At 37.9% G+C, this 23,947-nt stretch overlaps 1 protein-coding gene across 8 annotated transcripts in view; it reads right to left on the bottom strand.

Annotated features, from left to right (window-relative positions):
• LOC141805173 (disabled homolog 2-interacting protein-like) overlaps positions 1 to 23,947 on the bottom strand; it is a 272,306-nt gene that overhangs the window by 136,264 nt on the left and 112,095 nt on the right. For 6 of the 8 annotated variants that reach the window (XM_074689980.1, XM_074689984.1, XM_074689981.1 and 3 more), the window contains one exon: positions 10,159 to 10,280. In XM_074689980.1, the coding sequence (XP_074546081.1) occupies positions 10,159 to 10,280 (122 nt within the window). The remainder of the gene's footprint in view (positions 1 to 10,158; positions 10,281 to 23,947) is intronic. The other 2 variants (XM_074689982.1, XM_074689986.1) reach the window with 1 other exon arrangement.

Raw genomic sequence — 23,947 nt, 5'->3', positions numbered from 1 at the left:
GCTAAAAGTTATCACACTACAAGAAGTGGAAGTGCTGGAGCACAGATGGCCTCACAGTTAAGGTAATGCCCCGTGAGGTTCGCCCTCCAGTGGGTGATTTGAATCCAGCCTGTGGCTTCTTTTCCACATGTCACTCCCCACTCCCACCCTGTTTCCTACTCAATCAACTGTCCTTTTTACTGTCCAATTAAAGTCATAAAAGTTCAAAGAATAACTTTGAAAAAAATAATAATAATAGAAGTGGAAGTGCTGTGGGATAACTTTCACAACTTTGGAACAGTAAGTGCTGGTGGGAAGCACACTCAAATGCAGGTTGTAGGTGTTAAACATGCAAAAAATGTTTTCAGTGGAGACAGGCCCTTGTAAAACACAAAGGCCTGTTTCCACCAAGCGTTTCAATATGGTTTGTCACATTTTGTGGTGTTTCCTTACTTAAACCAGAACAGGTCCCTGACTTACCAACCTGTACCGTCCCATTTTTTTCCCAGAAGGTGGCGCTAGAAACACTGCAGTTTATTGATTGGTCAAAGAAGCGCCACTTCACTTGCGACAACAAGAAAGTGGAACTATAAAACAATGTGAAACGAAACCAAACTGTGTCACCTTTTTCTTCTTCGTTGGATTTATTAGCAGGTTACACTCATACACTGTGTCACGCTGCTATGCCGTCACGCTAAGACATAGCTATCGGCATCCAGCTTACACGCCCCCCTTCCAAGAAGGGCGCAGCTGGCTGTGGAAACACTAACAGGATCCGGCTGTACCAATCCAGCCAAAACCAGACCGTTTGGTGGAAACGGGGCTTAAGTGACCCTTCACATCTTGTTTGCCTGGACTGTTGTCAATATTTGATTGATCCTGGATGGGTCTAAAGTGCAACATGACTGTTTTTAATAGTGATAGACGGATTATTGGATGGGCCGATTATCGGGGCCGATATTTGGCATTTTGGGGCATATCGGCATCGGCCTTTTTTTAATCCGACGGCCGATGTGAAACCCATTCAAAACTGTGTTGTTTTGACTCTGATGCTTCTCTGCACAGAATTTCTCCCTGTCTACTCTATAGAAACCCTAGATGGTCATTTAAAATCAGTGATGTAAAACCAAAGAGAAAATTAATTCAATTGCAATACACGCCCGTAGAAGGCAGCACAAACTCAATTCTGTCCAGTTTTACTGCAGTTACATAGAAATTTTGGAAAACTTTATTTACTGTAGAAAACTATCTTTCTAAGATTTCATTTAACTTTATAAAACATGCTGCTGGGCCTGGGAGCTGTTATCGGGCTCCTTGCCTACTAATAATCAGTATCGGTACCGGCCCAAAAAATCCATATTGGTCTATTTCTAGTTTTTAAAGGGACTTAAGATACGTTTTTTAAAGAATTGTCTGATACTTGACATCCAAAAATCTTATTTCAATTGATTTCTGTTGGTTTAGTGATGCACTATGTGCCATAGTTATGAGAAGGTAAGATACACTGATTCCTTTTAAGTACCAATCAATTTGCCTCTTCTGACTTTTAGGTTTTCATATTACCTTGAGCTTTTTTGCTCTCCCTCTTTTCTCAAAACATGAAAGTTATTAATTTTTCAACGAGAGGAAAAGCCGGTGTGAGCATACTTAATAGCAATCAGAGAGAATCGGACGTGACATATGAGGTTAATAGAAAGTGGGCAGATAATGGGTTACTATTACTACCTGCCAGAGGTGAGCTCTGTTCAGGGGCTGTTAGCTTAATGAAGATAGCTGAGTCATCGCTGGCGCTATGAGACTGCACCTGGGCTCTCGTCATGGTTTAACTCTCTTCTTTATATAAACCCAGTCTATAAGCTGCATGAATATCATAAAAGTGTGTCTGCATGTGGCCCACACGTATGCACAAACACCGACACACTCCTTTCCCCGTTTTTGGATATCACTCACAATCACTTCCAAACTCGCAGTAAATCCATACCCTTTTCTCGGCAGCCTCTAGAGACTGCATGTGCCTGCTGCAGCTGTTGGCACAGTCACAGCTAACAAATTAAAATGCTTCCCTTCCTTTACTTCATCTGCAGAAATAAGTCTGAACAGAAACCTGTCCCTGTGGGCGAGCTGGATTGATTAGCTGCTGCTTATTCTGTTTTGCACTTCTTTTCTCTCCTCTGATGGATGGATTCTAAAAATGGAGAAAGAGGAACAGAATTGGAGAAGAAACACACACCTATAATCTTAGACATTGTGTTGCATTCTTCATTTTGCATCCTTTTTGCAGCTATGAGGCTTAACAACCTCCTTAATTCAGCCAGCCCGTCAAAGCTCTTACAGATTTTCCAGGTTAAAGGTCAGCGGATATGAGCAACCACTTACAATCCGTCATTAAGCAAGGCACGGCGTTAGCGCTGCGAAAAGGTTAGCTTCTAATTTGACATCAGCACCTGCTCATTCCAGCTGACAAGAGAGAGCACAGGAGAAAAGGAACGAGCCGGCAGGAGAGCACAAATAAAGACATATAGTGAAAATAAGGGACAGAAATAGAGGTGAGACTGGTCAAAGAATTGAGAAAATGACAGCGAGAGCTTCGCCGGAGAAGAATGAGCTATAGGGGCTGGGTAAATTGGAAAGAGTGAAGCACAGTATGGAGGTGGCAGAGCATGTGTTGATAGGAAAAAAGTGACGGTGTAACAAAATTAGGGGGAAAGTGAGGAGAAAAGTAGAGCAAATGAGTGACAAGGTTGCAGGTGGAGCAGGGCTCAGCAGGAGAGGAGGACAACAGCTGCAGGGACAATTAAACTGGAGCTGAAAGAAAGGATGGTCAGACAAAGCAGGTTTGATGTCTGCATTTAAGTCAAGATCGAGAACGATTTAAGGAAAGTATCAAAACATGGAGCTGCTTAAGTAAGGATACTTTATCCAGTTAGACGTTTATGATTTAGCCGTGACTGTGCAGGCAAAGCTGCTTCTCCTCCAAAGGGAGAAGCTTCTGTGTCAACCCTGAAGTATTTTTCTATTCACTCAAACCAAACTCGTCTTCCTAATCCAAACCAGGTAATTTAGGTGCTTATACCTTACCTGTTTGGTTTGGTAAAGTCAGACTTATGATAATATACTTGGGTCACGATATTGTGATATACTGCAATATTCAACCCAGTTAACTACTTGATTGAAACAGCTTTTCTATTTTATTATGTTTGAAATAAAGAAAGCTAGATGCAGTTTTTCATACACTTATCTTGAAAACATGAAGTGTGTCAAGTTTGTCACTTTTAACTACTGTGACATTCAACCAATGCTGCAAAAAGAAAATTGGTTGAAAAAAGTAGTCAGTTGGTGAAACTAACAAATGTCACTTGGTGTAACCATTGTTACGCATAAAAAAATGATATTGCACAAAACTGCACTGTAAAATATTAAACTTAAAATGGTTTGAAACAGATAAAACACTGATGTTTACAGCATCAAAACCCACATCATCGAGTTAAGGAATAAAATATATTGGTTATACTTTGAGGTTATATTTATTATACAGTTTATGGGAAGCATACAGTGGAGTAGCTCTTTGGCGCCATCTGCTGCAGTGGAGGTGCAGATTGTACTTTCAACTCACTGAAAATATGTTTTTTTTTTTTTATTTTAACAACAAAATTGATATTGAGGGTTGAAAAAAGATATTTTATCACAGGTCAAAGTATAGTGATATATTGCTCTATTGATTTTTTTTACACTGTTCAGAGTACAGTATTGTTACATTTTTTCAAATTGTATTTATTTATCTTTTCCATAAAATATGTGTACCTTTAACTGAAAATTATTTGAACTTATTAGAGAAGCTATGTAAGTGCCAATTCCTTAGTTTACATGTATTTATTTATTGAATTATGTTTTTAAACAAGCTGTGTGGTGGTTGTGCCTAATGACTGTGATCCCTGCAGGGGGAGAGCTTAAGAGGAGAGTACTGCAGCCTAGTGGTGTGGCTGACTGGGGCTCGACTAGAAAGTGTTTTTTTTTTTTTTTTTCTGTTTCTTTATTGAAAAGTTAAACCCAAAAGTCAAATGAATGCTATTATTTACTTTTTGAACCCCATCATCTCTTTTTCATCACGAACCACAAGTGTCTTTGGAGGAACAGTCAGCCCAGGAGGGATTCACACAAAGGTTTGAAACAAAGGAGACCATGGACACTATAGGCTAGAATAAATTTAGCCTGTTACTTTAGAGTGGTTTCCTTCATGATGGCATTACCATTTTGACATATTGCAGGGGTATTGCTATTCTTTTTCTTTTTAATGATTGTGTGTGATGGCGGGAATTTTTGAACAAAGCAAAGTAGACCAGCAGACTAGTAGCTCACATATTTTTATTGACCATCATTTCACCTTAGTTTTACCGTACCATGATCATTTATTGGATTTCATCCAGTATTTTCTTTTTCTGTTTTTCTCTCAACTGTATTTTCGGATTTTTGAATTACGAATTAAAAAGGCACCTGCAACATTTATTTGCTGAAAAAAAGTTGTTTTTTTTAACGTGAACAAATAAGGCACATTAACCAATAGTATCAACTCCATCAAAAAGAGCAGTACCTAGTATTTTAGGTCCACTAGGATGTAAGGCATTGCCTGCTTGCACTGCAAAAATACGAAATCTTATCAAGTGTTTTTTGTCTTATTTTCAGTAAGAAATGTCTTTTTAGACTAAATATGAGCCACATTCACCAGACCAGTCCAGAGAAATTTCTTGTTTCAACGTATTTAGAGACAAAAATGCAGTCTAAGTTGCTGGCAACTAGTTAGAAAAAAAAACAACGAATTTTTCTTTTTTCATTGGCAGATTTTTTTTTTTCTTGTTACAAGCAATTAAGACATCATTTTTGTCTTTAAATAACTTAAAACAAGACATTTTTCTAAAACATTGAATGTGGCTCATATCAACTATAATAAGACAATTTTTACTTAAAGTAAGACAAAAACACTTGATGAGATTTCAGTTTTTTGCAGTGTATATTGTGTTTTAATCAAGTCCCAAAAGCAGAACTGCATAAACACAAAGACTGACCTCTACTTAATTCATCTTCTTCATATTATTTGTCTTTTTAACACGTCATGAGATGGAGAAGTGACTCTTACTAACACTATTTCCAGAGGTTGAACACCACTCTCAATATCAGCTTATGAATGAAACGATGGCTTCGATAGAGCAGCCGGTTAGTCTTTATTAACGAGTCTGTTTGATCTCTCGTAAACATGCTTGTTTTGCTGTAATGTACAAGCCTTTGCTTTTCATTCTGCTGGCGCCTACTCATTCACAGTATCATGATAAGGCTATTAAAGCCGGTGCTACCTGACAGGGCTTTACAGTGTCACATGTTAGTGTGAATTTCAATGAGCTCTGTAATTATTCCACATTTCTACGCTTGACAGCTAATTAGTTGGAAGCAGGGACGGGGTAATTTGATTCAACATGCATTCTTGAAGGGTAAGAAAGGCTGGTTTTCTGTGACCTTTCTGACCTCCAGGTTTATTGAAGTTTCTCTAGGGAAATTTGGTTGTGTGGGAAGAAATTGTGAGTCCAAATTTGGTGTTGTCATAAAATGTGTAGCCTGTGCACAATTGTACTGTGTACAAAAATTTTAAAAGCCACAACAACACAAACTGGTTGGCCTGTACCTGCACCATTTGGCCATTAAGCTACTCAGGGGTGACCAAACAAAGAAACAACAACAACAACAACAACAAAAACAAACAAACAACAACAACAACAACAACAATATATATATATATATATATATATATATATATATATATATATCTCCTTTCATATGAACCTGATCTTATATACCTCCAGGAAGGTCTGACAGCCAGCCAATGTTGCTTTTTGCTCTGAGACCTAAAACTCAGGACACTTTATTGGTTGTTAAAGTTAAAACATAAAGATTTGATAGTTTCACTGGTAATGTTTAATAATTTTCAATAAAATACTTTTTGAACATGAATAGAATATGCTGTCAGTTACAAAAATGAAAAGTAAAAATCGGTATCGGCGGGTCAGGCTTCAGTGGTGTGTCGATCAATCTAAAATATTGATATATTGATGCCAACGTTGGGGTCACTATTGATCAATACTTGGGTGATGGGACTGGTACTTAAGTTTCAGTTTCTCTTCTCTACATTTGCTCCTCTCAATTGTTCATGTGCTCATAGCTATTTTGATAGCTAGATAGCTGGAAAGCTAGCTAGCTAGCTAGCTAGCTAGCTAGCTTGATAGATAGATAGATAGATAGATAGATAGATAGATAGATAGATAGATAGATAGATAGATAGATAGATAGATAGATAGATAGATAGATCTTTGTCTCTTCTGCAGTACAAACAGAAATTTGTCTGTGACACAACTCCAAATACAAATCTAAACACACTTACAAACACATTTAATCTCACTTTGAAAATTTTAACTCTCTTCTTTATATTATGCCAGTTTGTTTATTTTTTTGAAGTACCACAGTAATTTGTGTGGTCTCTGGTCGACCACCCCTGCTTTAGCTAGTTCACTTACTTTGTGACATAGTGCTCTAACAAAGTCACAACTTTGATATGTCTTGTGTAAATTTGGGAAAAAAAATAAAAAAAATAAAAAAAATTAAATAAGGGGCAAAAATTGTGTTATCAGACAGAAAAACTGTCATGCTGACTACTTTTTTCAAGCTAAACACCTTAACCATAAATTGAAAACTTGACAAATTCGTAATACTGCAGATTCTGACATCAAAGGGCAGGATCAAAATATAACACCAGAAAAGTTGTCTATATGGACCCATTAGTCTGTGGTATATCACACATAATTTCCTCTGAGGAGAGATGAGTCTGTTTTTTGGGGTAAAAACCAAAGCAAACACTTGTAACAAGCTAACTCTATTCCCTCAGCTTGGCCATTCCAGGCTTCCTAATGGGAGCCGATAGAATCAGTGCCTGGACAATCAGCAGGGTGTTCCCGGCTTTCACATCCACCTCTCTTGTCCCCTGTTTGCACAACCTGATGAAAACAAGAGACATACCTGTCCAATTAGCCCCCCTGCTACTATCTAAGCGTATAAGGGGGAGGCAGGGGGGGAGCGGTGTCAAGGGGAGATTGGATAAGGAGCTAAGTCACAATTGAGAATCAATCCACCCAGCGAGTGCAATCAGCGGGACGTGGACGTGACAGACTTAGATAAGGTTTGTTTGCCTGTTTTTTAAACAGGCACTGACTGAAAAACAACACTAAATGTGACTTTAAATTCAAGCTATGCATCTCTTTAGCTGGGCAGTGGAAGATTAAGCTTTTAGAGAGCGTACTTTTTTCGCTCAGGCCTACTGGAGAGAAATTGTTTTGGAGAAAGCACTGGAGGACATGCTTTTGTGTATGAGAGTGTGTGTGTGTGTGCACCCGTTTTATTGTGAGCAGACACTGAATCCGGCCCTTGCGAAGAACATGAGAGAAAAACATTTTGACAGATTTAGCTCAAGGCCTAGGAGGGGTACTTTAGATGTCACCGCAACTCTTTTCACCGGAGGGAGAAAAAGTGAGGAGAGGTTTGTCAGTACTAAAAGTGGGAGATGCAGGAGAGTAGAATATCAATGCCTGACTGATGTTTTTTCTGCTGGTTGCCATGTTTGTGCGTGCTACCATGCATTCACTCATTTCTCTACTGCATGTGCATCATTTTAACTATTTAAACCCTACTTGTGTTTCCTCACACATCATTTGCTAATCAGATACAGTTTAGATAAATTAAAGCAGATCATCAAGAGTGAGATTCTGACGGGACTTTTCTTACATGTGCTAAAACCAACAGCCAGCAGGGGGCAGTGTGAGTAAAGGTGCAGGAAAGGGTAAATCACAGTGATGCAAGAAGTCCCTGCTGCTCTGCATAAGAAGTGAAGTGGCCGTGTGATTGAGACGGGATGACTTTGCTGCAGTGCTCCTCTTCACTCTGTGTATCCCTAAAGAGAGCATGAGCTGCTTCACAGACACTTAATCAATACGCAGCCCCTCTATCTGACCCTTTCTGTCTCCTACAAGCTGAGAATTCTTTTAAACTTTCTGAAATCACTTTTTATTCATGCGTTTATTCCCAGTGTATGAATGATAAAAGTTAGATGACTCTATCTCTACTCTTTAAACATAGAATAGCATCAAAACTCAAATACAGCAGACCACAAATCTCTCAATACCACCAAAAACCAACAAATTAACTTCTTTAACCCTGGTCCTGTGTTAGCTTTCACTACACTGAATTGATCTCATGTATGTCACATATTTTGTTTTTGTTTTTGTGCAGCGTAAAACACAGCAAAATGAGAATATCCTAAATCGCAGATGATTGGGAGAGGGTTGGCTGTCAGTTTCAGGCCTGACAGTGCACTTATGATTTCTGTTTTGGCTCCAATTCTTGCTTAATAATTTTATTCTTCTAACCAGGTTGCTGTAATTTCAACCAGAGCATTTTATAATTAAGTTAATTCATTTTTTTATTATAATTTCTTAATTTTTATTTTTTCTTAATTTTTATTTTAAAAAAAGAATATTGAAATAAAGAATTTTTATATTTTTTTAGAAAGGGTGTTGATGATTAAAGACACTGACACCAAGTGCCGGCTAAATAAACATGCTTGATATGTAGCAAAACATTTGCAACAAACTAAAAAAATAATAACTAAGGCGATATTATCATTATATATTATTAAATTTAAATATTCTTTAATGTTTTTAAATTTAAATATATATTTTTTTAATTTTGCAAATTTTTGAAATTTCAAAATTGTTGGAAATTGTTGCATATTTTTTACATGTTTTTTTTCGTAAATTTTTCAAACTCCCAATTTTTTTTTGAAAGTTTAGAAATTAAAAAAATGACATTTTTCCTTTTTTCTTTTTTTTTTTTGCAATTTATCAAATGTCGTTAAAAAAGCTTTTTTTAAATTTTATTTGATTTTATTTTCATTTTCATATTTTTGCAATTTTTTTAATTATTATTTCTTAATATTTGGTAATTTATTTAAAAGCAAAAAAAGAAGGCATCACATGTTTAACTTAATAAATTCAAAGCACAATTCTTGGTTAAATAATCATTCACTATATTTTAACTATGTAAAGAATTTAATACAGTCTATCGTCTTTTTTGTGAAGATGAAGTAGATTTTTTGTGTATGAAAGTTAGGTTGCAGACCCCTGTTTTAGGCCTTTTCAAAACAAAAATTGGTCTTTGCCGACCCTGACACAGGACTAAGGTTAAGAGCAGATAACACTGAAGCAAACCTTTTGCTCTTCCACGGTGCAAACTGTGTATCACATGTGATCCTGGCCTATAGCTTTAATTATTTACCGTGTGCTTTATCCAAGCCTTAAGGGCATGCAAATCTGTTCTTCCAACACAACTTTGGGTTGAACTTTGAGCCCTAACACAAAACACCTCAAAGGAGGAAATAAAAGAAATAATCACATAAAAGAAGGTCATAGTGGTTTTTGGCCTTTAGTCCAGCTGCCGTGTTTTAACAAAGGCTGAGAGTCAAACATGGAGTCAGTTGGTTGAATGCTTGTGGCCCTGTTGTCCAAACATCCTCTGTTTACAGTTCACCCCCAGGTCGACATCTCCCCAGTCATCATTTATTAATGGAAATATGCGCTGCTAATTGCTAATTAGCTTTAAATTGATGAGTCACAGAGGAATTTCTTGCTTCATTAACTGGCTGTTTATCTATTGAATTAAACATGGCAGAAAGCATATCCGATTCGAATTAGTGTGTGTGTGTGTGAGACAGAGAGAAAGACAGTATGGGTGAGTGTGTCCATGCTGTGTGCAAACAGGTGTGGGAGCCAAAGTGCGTCCACTCACATGAAGCATGTTGAAATTGCTCAGTGTAATGAAAAATCCCACAGGATGTAAAAAAAAGGTGTTTTAAACGTAAACCCAAGATGTGAAGATGTGTGATGTGTGATACCACACACATCAAAGGCCCGTTTCCAACATTTGATGTAAATGAGTTTCAGACTGGCATGAGGCCATCTGGACACCAGACCAGCCTCCGGTTGTCGTTGATCTACTGCTAAGAAGTGAGAGGTGATGTGAAGTCGGAGGGAAAGTTAGAGTGTAGAAAGTAACGGGGAAGATGGAGACAATACGTAAAGGCAAACTCACAGTACTCACGGTGACTCTGAAAGGAGTGCCAGCAGTGGCCGTAGCCTCCATGGTGGGTGTGGTTTTGTCGGAGGAGCTGCCTGGCATGCTGCGTCGGCGTCCCGTCCTCTCTGGAGGAGACTCTGAAAGAAAGAAATAAAAGACAAGTATTTAAAATACAGGTTAAAGATTGGCTGACTACTTGAGTAAACCAGAGATTTTCTTTCTTCTCTAAAAAACGCTTCGCCAATCTACCATGGCTGTCTTTGAAAAACAAAAATTAGCAATCAGCACCTTTTAATCTCCCTTATAACCAAACTGGATGAGTCAACATAAGTATATTATAAATCACCAGTTTTTGAGATTTTTTTTTCTTCTGTAACATTTCGATACACTCATATTCCCTGTCACAATTTAAATGCTAAGCTAATCAGATTTTAGCATTAGCTTCATGATTACAGCAAGGGCATGTGACGTATCAATCTTTTTGTCTAAGTGTAAGCAAGAAAATAGTGGAAGACAATTTCCAAAATAATCAAAAGATTTCCTTAAAAAACTCAAAAAATGGTGCCAGAGCCAGACCTACCTAACCTGTGTGTAAAGATCAGATGTACTTAAATCAAAAAAGGGCTGAATGTGAATGGACTAGATGGTTTTTGTAACAAGTTAAAGTGTTGATATATACACAACATGTTTTAGCCTGTGGTTGGGTCTAAGTTTTCCTATAATGTTTCATTATTATCAATGTTTGTTTGCATCAACAGAACTGTACTGTGTAACTGTTTCTCTGTTATATTTTCAAGGGGTAGAATATTCTGCATGATCTTGATTCTTTAGGTCTTGCAGGTCTCACTGTGAGCTTGTGTAAGAACAAGTAACACCTTCATAATTACAGTGTGGTGCAAAATGCATGCACATCCTAACCTCAACCAACAGAGGCATGCTGGAGATTCTTTGATAGCAAAACATACAAGTGAGTGCAAGTCTGAATGTTAATGTAAGGAATGTAATAGAAACATCAGTGTGGACATATTTTAAGGTAACAAGCAGTTAAGACCTAGATGAAGCAGAATCAACCTTCTTGTGGAGAGGTTAGAATCATTTCATTCTTGAAGGTAGAGTCTGCAAGATTTTCCTAAAAGTATCAACTTTTACAGGAATAATCCTGCTCAACTGTCACTTCTGGGCCTCTATACACGCGTGTCAGTGTCTGTGTCTGCCTTGAAGCCCTTCCTCTGCATGTATGTTTGCATTATGGGTAATTCAGAACGTTTCTGGACCGGGAGTGCAAATGACTTTGGGTCTTGATTAGCAAGTGGAAGAAGCTATCCAGAGCAGCTATGCTAGTGGATGTAGCACGATAAAAGGAAACCAACCAATGTAAAAGAAAATGCCAAGAAAGATAGAGCATTTTTCTATTTGAGAAGGAAACCCAACTCCACTCTCACTCGCTTTTGGGGACTTGGAAAGCAGCATGGGACGAAGAGCAACACAAGTTAGCTTTCTGCTAACCCAATACTGCATTAACATACTAAGTCAGGTGCACAGCTCTCAAGACTCTACCATGTAAAAACACCATGCTATAGGTGGTTGCTGAGCCACTGAGGGTGTTCATGTAGCCATAGCCAGAGGCAGTAGGTGTGTGCTGCTGCTGGCACTGAGCCAAGGAGGAAGAGCCCCGTTTGGATTTGTGTTTACTAACAAGTAGCAAATAATTCCTGAAGATCCTACCTTCAAAGTCTCCCAGCCCCCTCACTACTGTTCACTGAATTTATCAGCTCCTTTTTTGTTCATTTTTTTCTAATCTTGCGTGTGTCTATCTCATGCTTCCCTTCACTCAAATACACAATCAAGCTTGGTATCAGATCTGTGTATGTGTGTGTGTGAAAAGCTCTGAATGAGTTGTTGGACTCAAACAGAGTGCTTTTGTTTGAAAGCAGCAAATCTGGACACGACCAGGAGGAATGTGAAGGATGCCATGCACGCATGTCTCTACAGGACTTTTGATAGCCATCACTGCTAAATGCAAGCTCATTATCTATCTATGAGCTAGATGATGAATCTGTATAACCCTGACTGATGAAAATGTAAGTTTGTATTATATAGTAAAGAAAAGTTGCAACTTTAAGCACAAGAGTTTCTAACAAATCAGATAATCTCAGAATTTAGACACATTTTCCACAATAAAGTGACTCCTACATCAAAAACAAAGCTGAAACTGAAAACATGTATAAGTAGGTCAAATAAACTGAATTAATCATGTGAAACTGAGGTTATATTTTCACTGAGACTGTACCAAATTAACAAACTGAGATCTATGACAGTCAGTTACATGAGAGAAACTAATGAAATTAATGTTAATTCTGTTTAGCAGTTGGACTCTAATAAGGATGAAACTGAATTAAATCCCCCTCCTCCCCCTCCTCTGCCTCCTCACACTAATATCTCCTTTACACACTGCACTGAGAAATATAATCAGTATGAGTAGAGATCATCAATCTAGAGCCCCACTAACCGCTGATCCAATCATCTCTGGACTTGGTATGTGACATCTTAGTCCAATTCTAGACACTTCATCTTTTTACTGATCTTATTTACTTTCAGACAATCTATTTTTCCTCTAATGTAAATGTACAACTCAAATTGAATATTTTCAAATTTTGAAAAACATGTGTTTGTTCTAGCTCCCAATTTTCCTAGACCAGTTGATCAAAAAGCTAGTTTAAATGCTAAGCTAATCCCATGTTAGCATTAGCGTCATATTTCCAGTAGGGGCATGTGAGGTATCAATCTTCTTGCTGCTGAATCCTCTTTGATGGACAACAAATTTCCGTCTGTTTCACTACAGATTAAAAGTCCTAACAGGCAATTTAACTTCATTAAGTGTTTTAAAAAAAATTCCGAATTGCAAAGTTAGCTAAATCCTCTATAGCCCCGACTAGAGACAAGATAACTTAGTGAAACATTAACCAAGCATGTCGGTTGCTATTCCAGACAGCATACTTTACATTATCTTGATCTAGTATCATGATGCATCACAGTATAACAATATTGTGATATATTGCGATATTCTACACAGTTAACTACGAAAAATAGAAAAGATGTAAATGTGCATCAAAATATTACTCAAAAAATTAAAAAGACCAAATAAAACATTGATGTCGATTGCATACTGACTCGGTCAGTGAAAACCCAAACTGTCAAGTTTATAAATTAAATACTTTAAATATACTTTGATATGATATTTATAACAAAATCTACTGGCAACATACAGGTAAGTGGCTCTTCAGCGCCATCTACCATAATGGAAGTGTGGGAGTTGTATTTTACTTCCAACTCAGCAAAAATATGAATTTCTATTTTAACAAAAATATCAATATTAAGAGTTGAAATATCAATATTGTATCGGAGTTAAAGTATCACAATATATTGCTCAATATTCAATATTGTTTTTGAATCAATGGATGTTGTCAAAGTGACATCAGTTACGCGTTTCTGAGGAGGCTGAGTTAAGACCAAAGACATTTTAATACGCACTGTAGTGAGGTTCATCAATTCATCTCTAGCCTCAAGTGGACACCTGAGGAACTACAGTTTTTTGACTTCTCTGATGTCCTAAGAATTTAGTATTAAGAGTTGTCACAGTATGAAATTATGGGTTGTGACAGATCTGATTTTATTTTGAGCCCTACTGTTAGCATCAGTGCTGTTGTTGTTTTTTTCCTATATCAACCTAAAAAATGTAGGCTCCTACCCTACGGTTTAGAATATGCACCTTCAAAGAAATAGGCCTGAATTAGCATTTTGGCGTTAGCTTAACATGGCATGAGCCAAAAGTTAGGCAGTGGAAATTCTGTGCCAACATTATTTGTAACTAATGTGATATTTGCATACGGAGCATCCCTAATGAGCCCCACAAACACGAGCATCCACTTGGTGTACGTTGTGTTTGTCAAGCTGAGCTGTGCTAAATTAGCTGTCTGCTGCTTAACAGGCCGCTTGACTGAATTAGCGCATGCTGTAATTGAAGAACGATTGGAGGAAGAGCCCTCCCTGCTGTGCTGAGTGCTGGCTCGCTTCCAGGACCACATTATTCCCAGCCTACCATTAACATAAACACAGTCAACAACAACAAACAGCAGACAAACACAACATGGCTGTGACACAGAGCAGACGTCTTCCGCGGCTAAATCAGATTTCTGTAATTGAAAACCAGAACCATCTGGATCCTGAGAAGAGTGAGCTGTCTCTTTGCTGAGGTAAGGAGGATTGGGTTTTTAAACAAGCTTAGACTCTTCATGATAAGCCTGTGTTTGTTTTTGTTACTCAGGGATGGGGAATCTGCAGCACGAGACTAAAAACCTGACTGATGACTAAACTATTGTCATGTGGCAAAATGTGGATGTGACCCAAATCTCCACTCTTGATCTGAAAAACCTCTGTTTTGTTACACAAGCGCTCGTTAGACATACAAATCAAATATGATTCTGATTGGACACACAGCACAGGGAACATGCTGAAGCCATCTCTATGACTCACTATTGGATAAAAGCTCACAAAGAGAACACTTCATAACCACAAATGCTTCTGTCTAACTTTGTGACAAACATGGTGGCATTGAGATACCTGTTGCTATGGCGACAGGTGCATTCAGGTCCCTTGAATCATTAACAGACCTGATAAGGTAATCACTAAAGTGACAAATGATTTCTGCATTCAATATCGCTGGATTTTTCCTTCTCGTCTTTTTAACTTCTCCCCCAAAATCTCTGCTTTAACACAGCTGGTGGCTACGAGGGAAAAACACACACACTCACACACACACATACACACATCATTTAGCTGTGAACTAATTGTCGGGTAAAACAGCAGAGCGTGCCTCCACATGTCTTCCCCATCTGCGTGCAATGCATCTACACAAACGCATGGAAAATTGGCCCCGGCTATAAATTGCTGCCACGTCTGACTCCAACCACCTTAATGACAGCAAACAGCAACCAGACGCTTGTTTCAATAAAGTTTAAATTAAAACTTCAATTCACAGCATAAGTGAATCATCAAAGAGTGTGTTTGAGCTGATGCAGAGGCTGGTTCCAGGCTCTCACTTTTCTCTTCAAAGCCTGCAACTAGATCTAAAATGATCACTAACAATAGCTTAAAGAGGGGGTATTATGCTTTCCCGTATTTTAAACATGGGTATAAAGTAACTATGCTCGGTACAGCTTTTTCAGTAGCTATATATTTAAATGTTGTGGAAATCCTTTAATCTTTCCGTAAGCTCAGCCTCAGAGGGTCGACCAATCAGAGTGAAGGGGGTTTGTGCAGCGGGGGTCTTAAAGTGGCAGCAGCTAAAATGAAACATTCCAGACAAAAGCTGAAATAAGGGTTTTCCAAAACACCAATGTGAGAAAATTACAACATTTTTCAGAATCATAAATCATGCAAAGCTACTACTACCAGCGGCAAAGTATGACGAAAAACGAACAGTTAATGCGCCCCATGTACAGACAATCATTCTGCTGAAATATTGAGGAGGAGGAGGAGCTGAAACATGACACACTTTCTTCAAGGTTCCCACTAAAAAGGATGGGACCTGAGCTGAATTGGGTCATGTGACTTTGGAGCAAACCATTGCTGATTTATAGGGGTTTTTCTAGGGCTGGAACGATATGCTTTCCTTCCACTTTAATTCTTTTGCGATTTTTAGGGTGCCCATTCGATTTAAATTGTGATTCTTCGATATTCCCGAATTTTGCAATATATATATATATTTATTTGACTTTTTGAACACCATACCAAGTGAAAAAGTTGAATGATGATGATGTCTACAGACTATATCAGGAGCCTAAAAAATCCGGATACTACGATACATTGTTGTTTTTTTCTTCCTATCCTTAGTTTTTTCAATGTGTAACACAGTTGACAAGGATTCCTCAGATACACACAAAGTGAATTATTTTATCAAAATTAATTATGTAAATAGTGTTTTAAAACAGCTTCTCATCTTTTAATGATTATTTTGAACAGATCATTCTGAAAATAAATAAAAACGTGTATTCGAGTGTTAATTTTGAAGCGCAAACTTGACATTTGAGAAAATCGGACAGCACAGAAACCGCAAATTTTAACACATGATTTGCATTTTTTGCTAAATAAATAATGGAACTTGTTCACTTTCTGTATTCAATAAAAGGGAAATATCAGCCAAACGACCCCCTGTAAAATTGGTCATTGCTTAAAATTAATATTTAAATGTTCCCCTAATTATAGAATCACTCTGGTAAAATGCAGAGGCACTCAATTGTTGCCAATAAATGCCAATAAATTCACAAATCCCCTCAGGATTTACCTATATTTCATAATTCTATCATATATATTCAGTATAGCTCTTATTGCATATTATCTTCATGTTCCCCAACCAGTCATTCTCCATCCAGCAGCCGCTGCCAGCTCACCTTCCCGTCCTCACCAGGACAGGATATTACTGCTCAAAAAACGTCTGTGGGCAAAGGTGGGGGAGGAAGCCTCTCTCAGGTCTGAAAAGCGACCATGCTGTCCAGAATTTTCATGTTTAGTTTCTGTGCTGGGAAAAAGCGTGCTGAGCAGCTGGCAAAGAGTCAGCTCTTTGAGGAAAGACAGCATCTCGTTAATCATCTCAGGAGGAAAAACAGGAACGACAAAGAGCGCTTTGCATAACGGCTTCTCCTCTGCCAGGCTGTGCCAAAGTGCTGTGCTGTTGTTATAATAATAGCAGTTAATGACTTTACAAACACACATTGTTCATTTGCCTGGAGTCTTGCGCTTTGCGATCTTTTATTGCCAGAGGAGCTGGTTGTGCTAAGTAGCTCTGTGATGAAAGAGGAAACTCAGGAAGGTTGTTGTAAGCAAGATGTTGTTGCACAGGGTATTTAATCTGCCTGCAAATGACAACAACTCACAAAGAACATTCAGTGTCTACAGTCTCTGCTGCTGCTGTTACAATAGTTACACTGTTCTGACAGGAACATCACAGTTTTTATCTTATTTGTTTTACATCATCCAGAAACACTTCCTCTGTTCCACAAAGAATTGCTGATACCCAACAAACCAAAACCAGCACTAAGCTGTGCTTAAACATGTGGGTAAAGAAAAGTCTGTGATATTTTTTTTTTCAAAAGATAAAACCAGTTTGTTCATTTCCCTTTCTGCTCTAATAAAACTATAGATTTTTTTTTTTTTTGATAAATTGATGTGCAAATTTTGAGAAATTAATGTTTTAAGTGTTAATCATGTTACTGTGACGACCCCTCCCACTATGCCTTCCTGTATTAGACTCAAACTCCTCCAGATCCACGTCTGGTCCATCTCCAAACCTTATCTGCTGAGCTTTCATTCAAGTCAATGTTTTAACTTCTACTGGTCCCAGTCTGGTTCCTTATGGCTGTGATACAGATCCAGTGGGTTGGATTCCTTCGGAGCTGATACGCAAGACTTTGGGAGAAGAAGCTGTACCCCAAAAATTACATTGGGAAAACATAAAAGACTATGTGGTGACCAGATAATATTTCACTAAACTACATCAAACCATTACAGTGAGCTGAGCCTAGGGGTTCAATTTTGTTCTTTTTTTAATTTAAGTCCTTTTTATTTTAGTCTTTGTTTATAAGCTGGATTGGAAGAAAGTTGTGATGTCAGATCCTCTGAATAAATCTTAAAAACTGACTCACATGTGATGTTCAGTTTCTTGATTAAGTCTGTTGACATCATCATTCAACTTTTTCACTAGGTGTGGTTTTAAAAAAGCAAGCTAAAAATCGCCAAGATCTGAAATATCAAAGCATTGCAATTTAAATTGAATCAACACCCCAAAAATCGTAAGAATCGGATCGGGAGAAAAGCATAACGTCCCAGTCCTAGTGGAGCCAGACCTGGAGTCAACAAGTTTAAGAACACAAATGAAGATATTCCGATTATTTGTTTGGGAAACACAAAAAAAAACCTTGGTCACAGGAGTCCAGGCTGAAAGTAGCTTTTAGTGACGTCATTCATAGAAAAATCTCAGAATTACTCGGATCCTAAGGTTTTTCTTAGAGTTTCCCCTTGGTAAGATAAAAGTTATTCACAAAGCTCCTCGGGTGAAAAACTGTTGAGAGGACAGAGGAGGACTTTTAAGTAGACATGCACCCATTGATCGGTGCCGATTTCCTTAATTTTGGGGGATCAGTGATCAGCCCTTCCTTACAAAATAAACTGATCTTATATACCTCTGTGAAGGTCTGACAGCCAGCCTTTGTTGCTTTTTGCTCTCAGACCTAAAACTCAGGACACTTTATTTGTTGTTTAAGTTAAAAGATTTTTGTGTTTCACAGGTATTGTTCAATGATTTTCAATAAAATAAGATTAGAACATTGAAGGTAAATACTGTCAGTTATAAAAAATAAAAAATAAAAATTGGTATCGGCCAAAATAGGTATTGACAGGTCAGGCTTTTTGAAGATCGGTGATTGGTGATCGGCCAGAAAATTGTGATCAGTGCACCCCTAGTTTTAAGAAGCCTAAGTATGGAGGCTGATACTGGACCAAGACTTTACCAACACACTAAACCCAGTGTCTGCCACCTGAGGAAGAGATCCAATAGTCCAGTTAATGAGCATATGAAATTCTAAAACATTTATACAATTATTAACATAAAAAAGAATGACGTCTATAACCTGAAAGAGGTTTGTAAATACAGGCCCTGCTGTTTTGCTGTGCATCCAAAATTCGATGTTTCATATCATTTCAAGTATCAAAAAAAGACCTGAGTATAGTTAAGTATAGAAAAGGTAGGATACTGTTACTAACTATTGTCCGTGATGTCACCCATTTGCTTTCAATGCTGAGTTTTGAAACCTATAGTAGACAGATGTCATATTAGCAATGCTGAATTTAACCTGGCTGTGTTAGAGTTTGGTTGAGTTGAAGAAGTGAGATTATGGCCTCTTTGAAGACATCTACAGGATTCCCACATGTCAGTCAAGTCAACCACGCAAATAGGCAAAACTAGAGGAAGTTTTAAGCACTTTGGCATGGACAGAAAACATCACTCTCCATCAGTTGTTTGGCAGTACAACCCCAGATAGTGAGACTTTAGGGTAAATGCAATGATCTTGAGGTATTTCTTCCTTTGTAAATATCAAAATATTCTATTTCACCTGCTTTCAAGTGTTTATTTGACCAGACGGGGAAGAACTCCCACCTGTGCTTACCAAGCTAATGATATTGATGAGAGCTAATGAGAGTTTGAGTGCTGGATCCTGTTATCAATAACAGCAAACGTCGGCATTTCAATGAGCCTTCACCCTCAGGGCAAGAAAATAGCCTCCAAAGAGAATGCAGAGCTCTGGTGTTATGACAGGAGAGGAAAGCAAAGAAACACACACACATAGAAACATATGCTGAGAGATGTGAAAAAAAATTACAGCCTGTCAAGCTCTGTTTACTGTGTTCTCCCCACCTGAAGGACTATCTTCTCTCAGTCCGGCCTCCGCCTCATTCCTTCAAAAAAACACTCCTTTTCCATTTTCCCTCAAGTAGAAGACAACCACAACCTGTGTTGACTGGCAGTGAAAAAGGCTTAGTCTGTCTCTGGAATATGAATCATGAAATAATGTCAATCAAAGCATTTCTCAGAGGACAGAGCCATTAAAGGTGAATCTACCTTCTGGCTGGACAATGAACTGTGTAATGAGGGTCAAAGTGAGGGCAAAACTTTTATGAGAGGCGCAGATTTTATGGCTAACTCTAGAAAACATGTGTCGACTGTGTTGGGATGAGAAGGACAGGGAGAGCTCTTGGTTGTGAGAGTACACAGGGACCGTAATGTGCAAACACTGGACCGTGAGCAGGGCATGCTGGACTTTTGACCCCTGAGATCTGGTATTTACTCAGTGAGCAGATGATGGGGTGATAAAGAGGTGCTGCTCCGTCTCCTTGACGCGACTCTGTGGACACGAGGGGAGTAAAGAGGATGGTTTTAACCCTCAGCAACCGACAGGGCAGATACGGTCAACAGTCACACAGAGCTGCTCAGACTGAGCCCTCAGTCAGAAGTGAACTGTGGGCTGGTGATAAACAGATAACAGCAGCTTGGATTTACACTACAGTGTCCTTTTTGTGAATTTTGAATCCAACTGTCATAACATTCATAGTTGAATGATGACTTGGGGCTACTAAATGTAAAACCTTGGTTGCAAAAAATGAAAGATGGGTTCACCCAATGTAGGTTAAGTGAGCGTTTCCAATATGGCGACCTCCATTGATGGCTAGGGATGGGAACTGAACTAGGTACTTTTATAGGTGCTGACTGAATTCTGTCAAAAGTAGTACCTAGTACTTAGTACCGATTCAAGTAAAAAACCAAAAGGTACCATGTTTAGGTACCTAAATGCCTCCTTGTAACTGTGAGGGACTGGAAGATTGGGCGATTTTCCATGCTGAACATGACCATAGCATTGCAAGGTTATATATACTGAAGAATAAATATGTTAAATTGAAAAACTTTGAGATTTTATTGTTAAAAACAATTGGTATTTTTTACCACATAAACACAAAAAAGTACAGAAAATTGGTTCCATCAAGTACTGATACCAATTGCCAGGTACCAGGCATTGGCACCATATCGTTTCAAATGTGAAAGGTGCCCAACCCTATTGTTGGCCTTTACGCACAGAAACCAATGACTGCCGTCCATAAACCGTATCATATACGGAACTACTGTCTGTGACATCAACCATTAGTTTGTGACACAGAGTTCTGAAGCCTATCATTGACAGCAGCCATGATGGCCTTATATGGGCAAGACTCCCAAATCGAATAACTTTAAAAGAGGACAAGTTTTGGGTAAGGGATCAGCACTTTGAGCAAAAACATCGCTCCACAGTCACTGCTAAGTATTTTTCATTAAAGGGAAACAATTTTTACACAGTCAAAAGTCAACAGTCAAAGTCTATTTTTTCATCAGAATGACTTGAACAAAAAAAAAAAAAAAAAAAAAAAATATATATATATATATATATATATATATATATATATATATATATATATATATATATATATTTATATATATATATATATATATATATATATATATATATATATATATATATATATAAATATATATATATATATATATATATATATATATATATATATATATATATATATATATATATATATATATATATATATATTTATATTTAATATTATTATTATTATTATTATAAAATATTGGAAAATAAATAAAAAATTATTATCATAAAAAGTATGAAATTGTAAAAAAAAAAGGAAGTTATGAAATATCCAATAAAAAAAAAATTGATATTGAAGAAAAATAGAACACATTGCCTTATTTCACAATTTAATGGCCATATTATATATTTGTCTGTTATTTATCAGAATTTATTTCAAAATGTTGTTTTTAGTTATTTAATTATGAATCTTTGGGGTTTCATAAGACCAGAGGTAACAACTTGCTGGCGCCACTGAGACTATAGGTTAAATCTATACAGTAACAAAATGTGTAATTTCTCAGTTAGTCTTAAGCCTTAGTATTATCGTATTGATTGGTGACTTTTTTTAAAGTCATAATTTTGCATTTACTTTTCAAAAAACAACACAACAAATTGGACAGGAATAGAATAGAAAAGAATAAAATAGAACAGAATAGAATAGAAAACACTTTATCCATCCCTTAAGGGGAGATCTAGAAAAATAACCTGACAGCCCGGGTGACAAAAGTCAACTTTGTGTATTTGTTTTGGCCACCAAGGTTTATCCTTATAGTCTCTTTCATGAGGCCAAATAAGCAGCGATGAAAATGTCAGCATCCATCCTCAAGTAGCTTCTAGACATACAACAATTGTAAAAATTCACTTTATTTTGTTTAGGTTTGATGCAACAGTCAGTGTAATAACTCAGGGGACTTCTTCTGCCCAATACTAAAGCCTTTCTGAGTCAGCAGTCAAAGCTTGCAAACATGCTTTTTTTTTGTTTTATCTTTTTTTCTGCAAACGCATTGAACAACTGATATCCACAGAGACATCAAGACCCTCAGGTTCATGTTTGGTTTGGCACATGAACGCCTTTGTCTGCCGTGTATCATGGGAAGGCAAAAGGAGGAGGAGGAAGGGAAGTAGAATGGTGCGGCGCAGAATGAGGAAGCTGGTGTTTGTGCAGAGGGCGACACGGCTTTTTTACTCCGGCTGCTGCCAAGTGAGACTCCGTTAAATGAAAAACCATGCAGACACGCAGATGTGATGACAGCAGCATGCGTAGCCTTGGCGACGGCTGATAACATTACTGGATGGATAAGGAATTTTGTGGGTAAAGTTGTAGCTCAGCGAAAGTATTTCTGAAAGCTGAGTTTTAAGGCGAGTGGGATGCATTTCCTGTTTGTTGCTGACTGTATTACAGCCAGACCAAATATGAGCTAGCTAGATTGCTTTAGCATACATGTGTGAAAAAAACTCAGTGCTTACTTGCACATATTGTCCTCTGTGAGAAAACAGAGGCTACTTTTAAGGTGATCTTCTTTACTTCAACAGCTTTTCCCCAAACTCTTCCCTTCCTCTGCCTTGTAATCTGAGTTGATATCTATGGATTAAGGCGGAGGATTATCTTGCACCTGTCCCCTCCCTTGTTATTGGACTCTTTTGGGCTGCTCAGAAGCACTGCGTCATCTGGCACATTTCCCTGATTCACGAGGCAGAGAGAATAGAGGGTAAGGGAAGGACACAGACGCCAGAGATAAAACGAAGATAAGAAAATAATCTTGGGTTAAACATTGAGATGGCTATATTAGCTGTCCGTCCTCTTGGTGTCATGTATCTGCTTCTTTTTGTACGACATTTTCTCTCCTCTTCCTGTGAAACAGCAGATTAAGTGGACAAGAAACCACTCTCATTTCTACTCTTTTATCTCATAGATTCTCCTGCCCCTCGGCTTGGTCGTATACGCTGAAAACTAAAGCGTAATGATCAAAGAAGGAGGCTGCCTGTGTCGATTAGCAAAGCCTTTGTTTTACAAAAACACGACCTTAATCTCAGCGAGGATGCTCAGGCACGAAATGCAAAAACAGATCAAAGGGCTAATCTTTTTAAACAAAACAAGAAAAGTGATTCCTCTTTGCTAGCCAGTAAAGGCTTGAACTTGGCATGACTTAGCAATAAATCTCCTCTTCATGATTAGCACCTCTGTGTGTGCAGCCTTCCTGTGTTTAGGTGTAAGTCTGCCCCATGTACCGGAAACTGAGTCACATCGATTGTCTGTGTTCTTGCCGTGTTTTCCCATCTACTGGCCTTCATTTCCCATCAGCGCACAAACACACTCCAGAGGGGAATCTGGTGACATCATCATAAACAGCTCGACAGAAGCTAAGCATGACACAGTCGCCCAGATCAGAGGAGTTTCTGGGTAATGACCCATTCAGGAGATGGTTATGTGCAGTAAATGTGGGCAGTTATGTATTATCGAGCTGTTATTGAACCCTTTGATGCAGGCTGTGTTCACAAACTCTTCTTCATCCCCTTGTTTCATGGTTTCAGGGAGCTGTTAATTTACCGCTCACAGTTACCAGCTAAAAAAGAATTGTTTCGGTATCGTTTATCATCCCTGACATATGACTTTATCTGACTTGGAAAAACATGCAAAACACCTTTAAGCCATAAATTTCTCTTACTTATGACCAAGTCTTTACATTCTGAAACAGTAGATTGCCATCTGGACCATTTTATGTACATCAATCAGTTGTAGGAGATAGTTATCATATTTCAGGAAGGAATTCTTTAAGTGA

The sequence above is a fragment of the Halichoeres trimaculatus genome, unplaced genomic scaffold (genome assembly GCF_033239565.1).
Source record: "Halichoeres trimaculatus isolate MK-OKI-2021-1 unplaced genomic scaffold, fHalTri1.1 fHalTri1_scaffold_16, whole genome shotgun sequence".
Classification (NCBI taxonomy): domain Eukaryota; kingdom Metazoa; phylum Chordata; class Actinopteri; order Labriformes; family Labridae; genus Halichoeres; species Halichoeres trimaculatus.
The sequence above is the reverse complement of the archived record's forward strand: the minus strand, read 5'-3'. Positions and strand labels throughout refer to the sequence as shown.